At 45.0% G+C, this 13,628-nt stretch overlaps 1 protein-coding gene across 1 annotated transcript in view; it reads left to right on the plus strand.

Annotated features, from left to right (window-relative positions):
• The window catches only part of LOC138661598 (uncharacterized), a 32,837-nt gene extending 23,007 nt beyond the window's left edge, over window positions 1-9,830 (plus strand). Inside the window, exons 3-4 of the mRNA XM_069746418.1 lie at window positions 6,749-7,063; window positions 7,247-9,830. Coding sequence (XP_069602519.1) covers window positions 6,749-7,063; window positions 7,247-7,365 — 434 coding nt within the window. The 3' untranslated portion in view covers window positions 7,366-9,830. The remainder of the gene's footprint in view (window positions 1-6,748; window positions 7,064-7,246) is intronic.
• Window positions 9,831-13,628: the final 3,798 nt, after the last annotated feature.

Below are 13,628 nucleotides of genomic sequence, written 5' to 3' on the forward strand. Positions count from 1 at the left end.
CGGGGGTGGGGCTCAGTTTGGGATTTGCGAGTGTAGATCTTATCGCGTACTTGTTGGCCGGGCTTGTGCACTCAGCGAGGCATTGTATGCTGATACCTCGGGGATTAGCGTGAACACTGCCCACAATAAATATGAAGCAAAAGAAGACGAGACCTAGAAAGTAAACATAACAGTGCCCTTTTCCCCCCAGAATTCCACATTAGGACCCCAAAATCCGGTTAAGGCCATCCCTTATCCTTTTATATTGCTTTTTAATTTGCAGGAGAAATGATTCTCTTTTTGCCAGTCTAATGAAAAAATGGGCTTATAAAGTGGCAGCCAATCTCCTGAGCCAGAAATGTGGTCAAAGATGTTGCCATAACTCTTCTCGGTGGCTCATATGTGGTCGTAGTAGTTGCCGTAACTCTTCTCAGCTCATACATGGTTGTATTAGTTGCCATAATTCTTCTCGGCAGCCCATATGTGGTCGCAGTAGTTTACGTAACTCTTCACGGCGGCTCATATGTGGTCGTAGTAGTTGCCGTAGCTCTCCTTGGCGGCTCCAAGTGGTTGTAGTAGTTGCCGTAACTCTTCTCGGTGGCTCATACGTGGTCATAGTAGTTTCTGTAACTCTTCTCGGCGGCTCATATGTGGTTGTAGTAGTTGCCGTAACTCATCTCAGCGGCTCATATGTGGTCGTTGTAGTTGCCGTAACTCTTCTCGACGGCTCATACGTGGTCATAGTAGCTGCTGTAACTCTTCTCGGCGGCTCCTACGTGGTTATAGTAGTTGCCGTAACTCTTCTCGGCGGCTCATACATGGTCATAGTACTTGCTGTAACTCTTCTCGGCAGCTCATACGTGGTTGTAGTAGTTGCCGTAACTCATCTCAGCGGCTCATATGTGGTCGTTGTAGTTGCCGTAACTCTTCTCGACGGCTCATACGTGGTCATAGTAGCTGCTGTAACTCTTCTTGGTGGCTCATACGTGGTCATAGTAGTTACCGTAAGTCTTCTCAGCGGCTCATATGTGGTCGTTGTAGTTGCCGTGACTTTTCTCGGCGGCTCATACGTGGTCGTTGTAGTTGCTGTAACTCTTCTCGGCGGCTCATACGTGGTTGTAGTAGTTGCCGTAACTCTTCTCAGCGGCTCATACGTGGTCATTGTAGTTGCCGTAACTCTTCTCAGCGGCTCATGCATGGTCGTAGTAGTTGCTGTAACTCTTCTCAGTGGCTCATACATGGTTGTAGTAGTTGCTGTAACTCTTCTCGGTGGCTTATACATGGTTGTAGTAGTTGCCGTAACTCTTCTCAGCAGCTCATACATGGTCGTAGTAGTTGCTGTAACTCTTCTCAGCAGCTCATACATGGTCGTAGTAGTTGCTGTAACTCTTCTTGGCGGGTAATACGTGGTTGTAGTAGTTGCCATAACTCTTCTCAGCGGCTCATATGTGGTCATAGTAGTTTACGTATCTCTTCTCGGCAGCTCATATGTGGTGTATCCTTCAGAAGGGGGATGAGAAGGAGCACAGAAAAATGTCTTATTGCATTTAACTTCCCTTAAAGGAACTGTCCAGTTTTCTCAAGTTAGCGCTTATCCGTAGGATAAATAATAACTTACTGATTGGTGGCAGTCTGACTGATGGGATCAGCACCGATTGGCAGACTGCGGCACTTTTACGCCAGTAAGAATGGAGCAGTGAATAAGCTGGACCGCCGCCCCATTCAGACTTTATGGGGCTGTGCCGAGCAACACGCTAATGGAGTGCCCCCAGTAGGGCAGTGGGGTACTCGGTACCGGGTCCTTCGGTTCTCAGTGGGGGATGTCACAGTGGCTGACCCGGTCCGTGGCCTTAGGAGACGTCCGTTAATAAATGGGGGAAAGGTCTTTAAAGGGGAAATGTTCGTGACGCCACCTGTGGTATTCGGTCAGGGTGACCGATGCTGCTTAGGGGTCCGCTGGGGTGATGTTATGGCAGCTAGATGGTATACCTTCCCACAGGTGAAGTGTGTCCCCAGGGCTTCCCAAAGTGTAGATGATGGATGGGGTGAGGCGCAGTAAAGAACAAGGGCACCAGATTGCAGTCTCTTTACCTTTACTGAAGGCTTCAGCATCCACAGTCCAGAGCACCAGACCACAGGGCAGGCAGAGTCCGGCCGGTCTGAAGGCAAATCCAGAGTCCCCTTATCCAGGTGGAAATCAGTAGCCTTCCTCTAGCGCCTGACAACTATCGTAGATGTAATGTCTCTTTCTCTCTGTCCCCCTGATGGATAGGATAGGACAAACCCGTATGACTGATGGCCTGAGGCTTTTTACAGGGACCCTACGATGCCCCAGCCCCCACAAGTTGCCACCGTGCCTCCTGGGTATAAGGTCGGGCAGCCAACGTGGAATTAACTGTCCTGCCAGTCTCTGAAGTAAAGCATAGAGATCCTTACTCCCTCGGTGTTCTGGCTACCGGCTTCTGCGCCTCAGAGGAAGGCAGCCTATTGCAGGGCAGAACTCCCCCTGGTATTCCTCTCCTTGTGCTATGACTTTGTTTCTCACTCTCAGCATCGCAAATCCCTTCGTGTCCTTTCTTAGGATGCTGCCGCACGTGGGGCAGGTGCAGCTCCGTGAACCCTCATTCTCCACAGACCGCAGTCTGCATCTGGCTCCCTCTCACTCCAGCCAGCTTCTCTCTCACTTCCTATGCAGACTACCAGTTTTACCTAATTGTGAGGAGTGCCCTAATAGATAGAAGCATGGCTCCCCCTGGCAACCTGGAGTGTGAAGTGTGTTGTGTGGTTTGTGATACCTGGTAAAGAGATCTCCTTTATTGCCTTCAGACGTAACATCACTCCTCCTGGTGAAAGAATGATATTACTGCAACGACCAGGACCCTGGGGCGCTGCACTAATGTATTTTTTTCCTGCAGCCCCAGACAACCCCTTTAAAGGGTTATTCCGGTAAGATATTATCACTTATTTACAGAACAGGTGATAACTTCTACCCTGGTGACGGTGACCCCCTACGAATGCCAGAATGGAGAGGCAGTGGTGCACATACTAGGCTGCCACAAGATGCACTCTCTATGGCACTGCCAGAGATGGCCAAGTACAGCCCTCAACATCTATTAGCGGGGGTCTCATGATCTCATAAAGTTTAGTGGATAGGTGATAACTTTTTCCTACTGGAATACCCCCAAGACCATGGTTGAGGCACGTTGGCGTACTGCTATGTCGAGGTGGTGATATCGGAACACGAGCCCAGGAGGAAGGATGGCGAAACACGACCTCATTTCCTCTGCTATTGATTCTGTGACAAATTCTGAACAATTGGTATTTTTTTGGACTTCTGGGTGCCGGACTAAAATACCTTTCATGTTTTTAAGATGTAAAATCCGCACAGATCATGTTAAAATGTACTAAAAACATTCTAACCTTGGTCAACATTGACCACAAAACCACTTCCCGCATAAAAAATGGGTCACTCTCTTGTATGTAGGAGAACGCCAGATGAGCTCTCACACCGGTGTTTTTGAGTAATGACTTTTGTTGTGCTCCTCGTCCATACAAATCGATATTAACACAATTATTATGTCTTCTCGAGCCGCCAAGAAGCTACTTTCCGAGACCAGAAACCACCATGTAGTGCTGATCCTGAGCGTTTACCACTGGATCTGGATTTCTGTTGGCAGATCCCAGTGGATTTGCCGATAGTTTGGTGTTTTTGGGACTTCTTTTTGGTCACAGGAAGAAAGAATCCTTTATTCTCCTGGTGCTAAAGGATTTGTCCACCATTGGTGATGATTACAATTTTTGTTTACTGCTTGCAGAGATTTTTTTTTTTTGCTAAACTGGAACCACGTTAGCGCAAAGAAAAAGTGACACTGTGGCTTTATTTATGCACATCATGGCACGGAGCCTGCACTGGTAAATGACAGTTGTGTGAAAAAAGGATTTGCCCCCTTTCGGATTTCCTATTCATTTGCATGTTTGTCACACTTAAATGTATCAGATCACCCAACAAATGTAAATATTAGACAAAGATAACTCGAGTAAAGACAAAATACGGTTTTCAAATGAAGATTTTTATTATTGAGGAAAAAGAAATCCAAACCTACAGGGTCCTGTGTGAAAAAGTTATTGCGCCGTATATCTAATAACTGTTTGGGCCGCCCTTAGCGGCAACAACTGCAATCAAGGTTTCCAAGCATGATCTGTCTTTTTAAGGTCAGGCCACAGCATCTCAATCGGACTAAGGACTTTGACTAGGCCACTCCAAAGTCTTCATTTTGTTTTCCTTAAGCCTTTCAGAGGTGGACTTGCTGGTGTGTTTTGAATCGTTGTCCTGCTGCATAACCCAAGTGCGCTGCAGCTTGAGGTCACGAACAGATGGGTGGACATTCTCCTTCAGAATTTTCTGGTATGCAGCAGAATTCTGGTTCTATTTACCACAACAAGTCTTCCAGGCCCTGAAGTAGCTATACAGCCCCCAGACCATCACACTACCACCATATTTTACTGTTGGTATGATGTTCATTTTCTGAAATGCTGTGTTACTTGTACGCAGGGTCTGGCCCACGGGAGAACCGGAGGATTCTCCAGTGGGCCCAGGCACTTACACCTCCTGACATACAGGAGCGGCAGCAGCCTAGGACCCCACCCAGGGCCCTGTAGGTTTGGATTTCTTTTTCCCTTAATAATAAAGACCTTTATTGAAAAACTTCAATTTGAGTTTACTTGTGTTATCTTTCTCTAATATTTACATTTGTTTGGTGATCTGAGACATTTAAGGCCATGTTCACACAGTGCGTTTTTTACTGCGGAACCGCAGCGGTTTTGCCGCTGCGGTTCCGCAGCTGTTTTCCATGCAGGGTACAGTACACTGTACCCTATGGAAAACAGGACCCACTGTGCACATGATCCTGAATTTAAAAAAAAAAACCGCACTGAATAGCTGCGGTAAAAAAGAAGTACCATGTCACTTCTTTTTGCAAAACAGCAGCGGCTCTGCACCCATAGACCTCCATTGTGAGGTCAAAGCCGCAGTAAAACCCGCAGATGAAAAAAATATCTGCGGGTTTTACTGCGGTTTGTGGTGCAGAACCGCTGCAGTGTGGCTGCCCCCCCGTGCTCCAATCCCACCCCCCCCATGCTCCGATGCCACCCCCCCGTGCTCCGACGCCCCCCCCCATGAAACCCCTTCTCCCCCCGTTATACTTACCCGGCCTCCCGATGTCCGTCCGTCCGTCTTCTCCCTGGGCGCCGCCATCTTCCAAAATGACGGGCGCATGCGCAGTGCGCCCGCCGAATCTGCCGGCCGGCAGATTCATTACAAAGTGCATTTTGATCACTGAGATATAACCTATCTCAGTGATCAAAATAAAAAAAATAGTAAATGACCCCCCCCCCCCTTTTGTCACCCCCATAGGTAGGGACAATAAAAAAATAAAGAATTTTTTTTTTTTTTTTCCACTAAGGTTAGAATAGGGTTAGGGGTAGGGGTAGGGTTAGGGTATTTTCAGCCATTAACCCTAAAAAACTCCCTAGAAAACACACAGACTCTGCATAGAAAACTGCATAAAAAAACGCATCAAAAAACGCACCAAAAAAGCACCAAAAAAAGGACATGCGTTTTCTGCCAAGAGCTGCGGTTTTTAGTGCAGAAAAAAAAAGGATGGAAATCAGGAACGTGTGAACATACCCTAAGTGTGACAAACACACAAAAGAACAGGAAATCAGGAAGGGGCAAACATTTTTTCACGCAACTGTAAATCAAGCATCAGCATCAGATTCCCATTAAAGCGATAATACAAAGGTTTTCCACTAGATGGTGCTGACCTACTGTATACTTCTGTAAACATTCCCAAATTAATCTATTCCCGGACTTAATTAAAACCTGTCAATTTTAATAAAGATGTCTTTTTTTGCTTGGTGTAAATGCCGCTGTTCTCCTGAATCTGTCAATGTTTCTCTTTTAATCCTGCGCCTCTCCGTTCCAGAGATATGGCCTCTTCTTCCCTGTGTATAAATCTAGTCTTCTAACCAATGGGGCGTGATCCTTAAAACAGAGTTGAGGACCACACCCACTTGACTAACAAGACTAGATTTATACACAGGGAAGAGGAGCCCATATCTTGGGAACGGAGAGGCGCAGGATTAAAAGAAAAACATCGCTGGATTCAGGAGAACAGCGGCATTTACACCGGTTAAAAATTTTGTGGCAAGTGACGAGTTTTTTTTTAAGGAAAAATTTATGTCTGGATGCTTGAAAAACTGTGTTTAGACTGGTGGGATACAAAACCTTTGGAACTCCTCCGGTACAAGGGCCTGGGTGACGCTATTACCTCTGCACCCTCCATAGCTGCAGTATATGAAGCAGTCCATAGAGAGAGCCAAGTCCTTAAAGGGGTGGTCTGCTGGGGTAAAAGTCCTTCTTAAATATTAAAATTTCCGATATAAAATAAAAAAACATATACGCCCTTCCAGGATGGGCACCGTTCCAGCGAAGTCGGTACTGATTCTCCCGGTGCTCATGGGACTTTATGCCTATTAGCCGGCGTTGATCGACTGCAGCATTTAGAAGAGATCTGATAGGCTGCAGCGCTCATGTGAGACACTGCGCCAACATTTTAGGAATGGCCCGATCTGGGAGGGGAGTAAATATTTTTTATTTTATTTAAATGTGGCCGATTTCCCAGAACGTATTTTTCGATCAGGACGCAGGACGTATCCCCGAGTCATCTGAATCCATCATTTGCTTTCCTCTCTCTTTTTCCCTTTGCAGTCGCCTCCTGTTCTAAGGTCATTCAGCATCCAAAATCCTTAACCGTCCACGAGGGAGACCTCACAACGATCAACTGCACATTCAACCACGGGGCCGAGCGTCTGGCGGCTTCTGCCGAATTCTACCGAATGCCGGATGAATCGAACCCCATGAACAGCTCCACGGACGAACGCATTACTTTCACCTCCACCGACAGCGCTCTCGTCATGACCATCCGCAGGGCCAGCGTTTGTGACTCGGGATTATACGTCTGCAAGGTGAAGTTCTTCTACGGTGTGGCCCATAGGGCTGATGGAACCACCTTACAGGTCCTCGGTGAGTTGACTTCCATGGTCATAGTACATTCGGGGCCGGAAAGTGCAGGATCGAGTTTCACCGTCCGCCACTCTCTGTTTGCCGCCATGTCGTCAGGCCTGTCCGGTAGCCAAACTCTCTATCTGCTGCATTTACTATGGACTGCACCAGCTTTCTTTTATTAATGTCTTTTTTTTATTACAGAATCTATTGGAAACTCATTAATATCTTCCAACGCTCAACTCATTGTGGAACTGATCCGCATTAGCCTCCTGGCGGTCCTCGTCGTCCTTACTTTCATATTACTTTGCAAATTTTGGTAAATCTGTCCGATATCCTAATGAAGAGGAGAAGATTATAGACAAAAGGATATGGCTAGAGTTGAGCGATGCCATGATTGTTGGGCCTGTGGACTAGGAAACGCCAGAGGCGCCCAGGATACCGGCGACCGTAGCGAAAACTGCCCTGGTCCGGCTAAAATGGAGGACCAGACCGGATGCCGGGCCGGGAAAGCGACAGCGCAAATTATTTTGCTCAATTCCAAGTAAAAAAAATGCATAAAATGGATTCTAGTAGATGATACCTTTCCAATTCACATATACAGGGTTTGGAGAAAATGAAAAACTAAGGCAAAGTTTGCGAAAAAAACACCCAAAAAACAGAAATGTATAATTCTTCTGATAACCTATGTTGCTTACCTCATGTGCAGGGCATTGTATTAGCTTAGGTATCCATGGTTACGACCACTAGCAATTAACTGTCACTATTTGTAAACATGGAAACCTAATCGACGGCAATGCCCTGCACCTGGGGTGAGTGACATAGCGAATCAGGAGAACTATACTACATTTCTAATTGGAGGTATTTGCTAATATTATTATTATTACACCTACTACATATCAGGATAGGATGCCGGAGATGGGAAAGATCAAGGGCGCCATGAGGCACAAGCAAAGATGGTTGATTACTGGTGCTGAAAGGCAATAGACCTGAGATTTCGTGTACTTGTACTAAAAAAGTGCCAGAATGGAGAAAGAAAAGGTCAAGGTCACATGCAACAAATGCGTCTAGAAATCTACCGATTCCTACAGAGCAGTTGTCTTTCTTGGAACACCCCTTTAAGGCTATGTGCACACGTTCTGGATTTTTCATGTTTTTTTTCGCTTTTTATCGGCGATTTTCCACTGCAAAAACGCTTAAAAAACACTTACATTAAGCGTCCCATCATTTTTAATGCATTCCGCAATTTTCGTGCATATGTTGCGTTTTTTTCCACAATAAAAACGCATCGTGGGAAAAAACGCAGCATGTTCATTAATTTTGCGGAATTTTAGCGGATTCGCCGCTATATTACTGCATTGGGAAGCTCTGGAAAAAAACGCAAAAACTCAACAAAAAAATGGCCAAAAAAAGCAAGAAAAACACACACAAAAAAAAAAAGCGTGCGGATTTCCTGCAAAAGTAGTCCGGATTTGCTCAGGAAAATTCTGCACACTTTCCTAAATGTGGGCACATAGCCTAAAAAGGGAATGTGTCATCACTATATGACCTATTTAAAGGGACACTGTCACCTGAATTTGGAGGGAACAATTTTCAGCCATGGAGGCGGGGTTTTCGGGTGTTTGATTCACCCTTTCCTTACCCGCTGTCTGCATGCTGGCTGCAATATTGGATTGAAGTTCATTCTCTGTCCTCCGTAGTACACGCCTGTACAAGGTAATCTTGCCTTGCGCAGGCGTGTACTATGGAGGACAGAGAATGAACTTCAATCCAATATTGCAGTCAGCATGCAGGGAGTGGGTAAGGAAAGGGTGAATCAAAAACCCAAAAACCCCACCTCCATGGCTAAAGATTGTTCCCTCCAAATTCAGGTGACAGTGTCCCTTTAACACCCTTCCCATCATGGCCAATTTTCACCTTTTTTTTTTACTTTCATTTATTCCTCCTCTTCTTCCAAGTGCCAAACTTTTTTTTTTTTACATAGTTACATAGTTATTAAGGTTGAAGGAAGACTTTAAGTCCATCTAGTTCAACCCATAGCCTAACCTAACATGCCCTAACATGTTGATCCAGAGGAAGGCAAAAAAAAACATGTGTCAAATAGTAAGCTCCACTTTGGGGAAAAAAATTCCTTCCTGACTCCACATACGGCAATCAGACTAGTTCCCTGGATCAACGCCCTATCAATGAATCTAGTGTATATACCCTGTAACATTATACTTTTCCAGAAAGGTATCCAGTCCCCTCTTAAATTTAAGTAATGAATCACTAATTACAACATCATACGGCAGAGAGTTCCATAGTCTCACTGCTCTTACAGTAAAGAATCCGCGTCTGTTATTATGCTTAAACCTTTTTTCCTCCAAATGTAGAGGATGCCCCCTTGTCCCTGTTTCAGGTCTATGATTAACCCCTTCATGACCGGGGGATTTTTCGTTTTTCCGTGTTCGTTTTTCGCTCCCCTCCTTCCCAGAGCCATAACTTTTTTATTTTTCTGTCAATTTGGCCATGTGAGGGCTTATTTTTTGTAAGACGAGTTGTACTTTTGAACGACATCATTGGTTTTAGCATGTCGTGTACTAGAAAACGGGAAAAAAATTCCAAGTGCGGTGAAATTGCAAAAAAAGTGCAATCCCACATTGGTTTTTTGTTTGGCTTTTTTGCTAGGTTCACTAAATGCTAAAACTGACCTGCCATTATGATTCTCCAGGTCAGTACGAGTTCATAGACACCAAACATGACTAGGTTATTTTTTATCTAAGTGGTGAAAAAAAATTCCAAACTTTGCTAAAAAAAAAAAAAAAAAAAAAAAATTGTGCCATTTTCCGATACTCGTAGCGTCTCCATTTTTCATCATCTGGGGTCGGGTGAGGGCTTATTTTTTGCGTGCCGAGATGACGTTTTTAATGATAGCATTTCGGTGCAGATACGTTCTTTTGATCGCCCGTTATTGCATTTTAATGCAATGTCGCGGCGACAAAAAAAACGTAATTCTGGCGTTTCGAATTTTTTTCCCGCTACGCTGTTTAGCGATCAGGTTAATACTTTTTTTTAATTGATAGATCGGGCGATTCTGAGCGCGGCGATACCAAATATGCGTAGATTTGATATTTTTTTTATTGATTTATTTTGATTGGGGCGAAAGGGGGGTGATTTAAACTTTTATGTTTTTTTTATTTTTTTCACATTTTTTAAAACTTTTTTTTTTAACTTTTGCCTTGCTTCAATAGCCTCCATGAGAGGCTAGAAGCAGGCATAGCACGATCGGCTCTGCTACATAGCAGCGATCTGCTGATCGCTGCTATGTAGCAGAAATGGAGGTGTGCTGTGAGCGCCGACCACAGGGTGGCGCTCACAGCCACCGGCGATCAGTAACCATAGAGGTCTCAAGGACCTCTATGGTTACCATTCACAAGCATCGCCGACCCCCGATCATGTGACGGGGGTCGGCGATGACGTCATTTCTGGCCGCCCGGCCGGAAGCGGTAGTTAAATGCCGCTGTCTGCGTTTGACAGCGGCATTTAACTAGTTAATAGGTGCGGGCAGATCGCGATTCTGCCCGCGCCTATTACGGGCACATGTCAGCTGTTCAAATCAGCTGACATGTCCCGGCTTTGGTGCGGGCTCACCGCGGAGCCCTGCATCAAAGCAGGGGAGCCGGCATCGGACGGTATAGTACGTCCGATGCCGGTAAGGGGTTAAAAAGTTCATCAGAAAGGTCTTTGTACTGTCCCCTCATATATTTATACATTAAAATAAGATCACCCCTTAGTCTTCGTTTTTACAAACTAAATAGCCCCAAGTGTAATAACCTATCTTGGTATTGCAGACCCCCCAGTCCTCTAATAACCTTGGTCGCTCTTCTCTGCACCCGCTCTAGTTCAGCTATGTCTTTCTTACACACCGGAGACCAGAACTGTGCACAGTATTCTAAGTGTGGTCGCACTAGTGACTTGTATAGAGGTAAAATTATGTTCTCCTCATGTGCATCTATGCCTCTTTTAATGCATCCCATTATTTTATTTGCCTTTGTAGCAGCAGCCTGACACTGGCCACTAAATATGAGTTTGTCATCCACCCATACACCCAGGTCTTTTTAATTGACGGTTTTGCCCAGAGTTTTAGAATTAAGCACATAATTATTCATCTTACTGCTTCTACCCAAGTGCATGACCTTACATTTATCCCCATTAAAGCTCATTTGCCATTTATCAGCCCAAGCTTCTAGTTTACATAAATCATCCTGTAATATAAAATTGTCCTCCTCTGTATTGATTACCCTGCAGAGTTTAGTGTTATCTGCAAATGTTGAAATTCTACTCTGAATGCCCCCTACAAGATCATTAATAAATATGTTAAAAAGAAGAGGGCCCAATACTGATCCCTGTGGTACCCCACTGCTAACCACGACCCAGTCCGAGTGTGCTCCATTAATAAACACCCTTTGTTTCCTATCCCTGAGCCAGCTCTTAACCCACTTACACATATTTTCCCCTATCCCCATTATTCTCATTTTATGTATCAACCTTTTGTGTGGCACCGTATCAAAAGCTTTTGAAAAGTCCATATACACTACATCCACTGGGTTCCCTTGGTCCAATCCGGAACTTACCTCTTCATAGAAGCTGATCAGATTAGTCTGACATGAACGGTCCCTAGTAAACCCGTGCTGATACTGGGTCATGAGGTTATTCCTCTTCAGATACTCCAGTATAGCGTCCCTTAGAATGCCCTCCAGGATTTTACCCACAGTAGAGGTTAAGCTTACTGGCCTATAATTTCCGAGTTCAGTTTTTGTTCCCTTTTTGAATATTGGCACCACATTTGCTATACGCCAGTCCTGTGGCACAGACCCTGTTATTATGGAGTCTTTAAAGATTAAAAATAATGGTCTATCAATGACTGTACTTAATTCCTGCAGTACTCGGGGGTGTATCCCATCCGGGCCCGGAGATTTGTCAATTTTAGTGATTTTTAGACGCCGCCGCACTTCCTGCTGGGTTAAGCCAGTGACATTTAAGGTACCTTCACATTAAGCGACGCTGCAGCGATACCGACAACGATCCGGATCGCTGCAGCGTCGCTGTTTGGTCGCTGGAGAGCTGTCACACAGACAGCTCTCCAGCGACCAACGATGTCGGTAACCAGGGTAAACATCGGGTAACTAAGCGCAGGGCCGCGCTTAGTAACCCGATGTTTACCCTGGTTACCATCCTAAAAGTAAAAAAAAATAAACGCTACATACTTACCTACAGCCGTCTGTCCTCCAGCGCTGTGCTCTGCACTCCTCCTGCACTGGCTGTGAGCACAGCGGCCGGAAAGCAGAGCGGTGACGTCACCGCTCTGCTTTCCGGCTGATCGACGCTCACAGCCAGTGCAGGAGGAGTGCAGAGCACAGCGCTGGAGGACAGACGGCTGTAGGTAAGTATGTACTGTTTTTTTTTTTTTACTTTTAGGATGGTAACCAGGGTAAACATCGGGTTACTAAGCGCGGCCCTGCGCTTAGTTACCCGATGTTTACCCTGGTTACCAGTGAAGACATCGTTGGATCGGTGTCACACACGCCGATCCAGCGATGTCAGCGGGAGATCCAGCGACGAAATAAAGTTCTGGACTTTATTCAGAGACCAACGATCTCCCAGCAGAGGCCTGATCGTTGGTCGCTGTCACACATAGCGATTTCATTAACGATATCGTTGCTACGTCACAAAAAGCAACGATATTGTTAACAATATCGTTATGTGTGAAGGTACCTTAAATGGGGAATTTTTATCACTAGACATTTTGTCTGCCATGGGATTTTCTTTTGTAAATACTGATGAAAAAAAGTCATCTAGCATATTGGCTTTTTCCTCATCCTCATCCACCATTTCACCCAGACTATTTTTAAGGGGGCCAACACTATCATTTTTTAGTTTCTTACTATTTATGTAGTTAAAGAATAATTTGGGATTATTTTTACTCTCTCTGGCAATGAGTCTCTCTGTCTCAATCTTTGCTGCCTTGATTTGCTTTTTACAGAATTTAATTTTCTGTATTTATTTAATGCCTCCTCACTACCTACTTCCTTTAATTCTCTAAATGCTTTCTTTTTGTCACTTATTGCGCCCCTTACAGCTCTATTTAGCCATATTGGTTTCCTCCTATTTCTAGTATGTTTATTCCCATACGGTATATACTGTGCACAGGTCCTATCCAGGATGCTAATAAATGTCTCCCATTTTCTTTGTGTACTTTTGTGTCTCAGGATATCGTCCCAGTTAATTGCACCAAGATCCTCTCTCATCCGTTGGAAATTTGCCCTCCTGAAGTTTAGTGTCCTTGTAACCCCTCTACTATACATCTTATTAAAGGATACATGAAAGCTTATTATTTTGTGATCGCTATTTCCCAAGTGACCCCCAACCCTTATATTTGATATGCGGTCTGGCCTGTTGGTTAATATTAGGTCTAGCAGTGCCTCCCTTCTTATTGGGTCCTGAACCAGTTGTGAAAGGTAATTGTCTCTCATAGTTGTCAAAAACCGATTACCTTTGCTGGAACTGCAGGTTTCTGTTCCCCAATCTGTTTCAGGGTAGTTGAAGT

Source organism: Ranitomeya imitator, chromosome 2, assembly GCF_032444005.1.
Source record: "Ranitomeya imitator isolate aRanImi1 chromosome 2, aRanImi1.pri, whole genome shotgun sequence".
Classification (NCBI taxonomy): domain Eukaryota; kingdom Metazoa; phylum Chordata; class Amphibia; order Anura; family Dendrobatidae; genus Ranitomeya; species Ranitomeya imitator.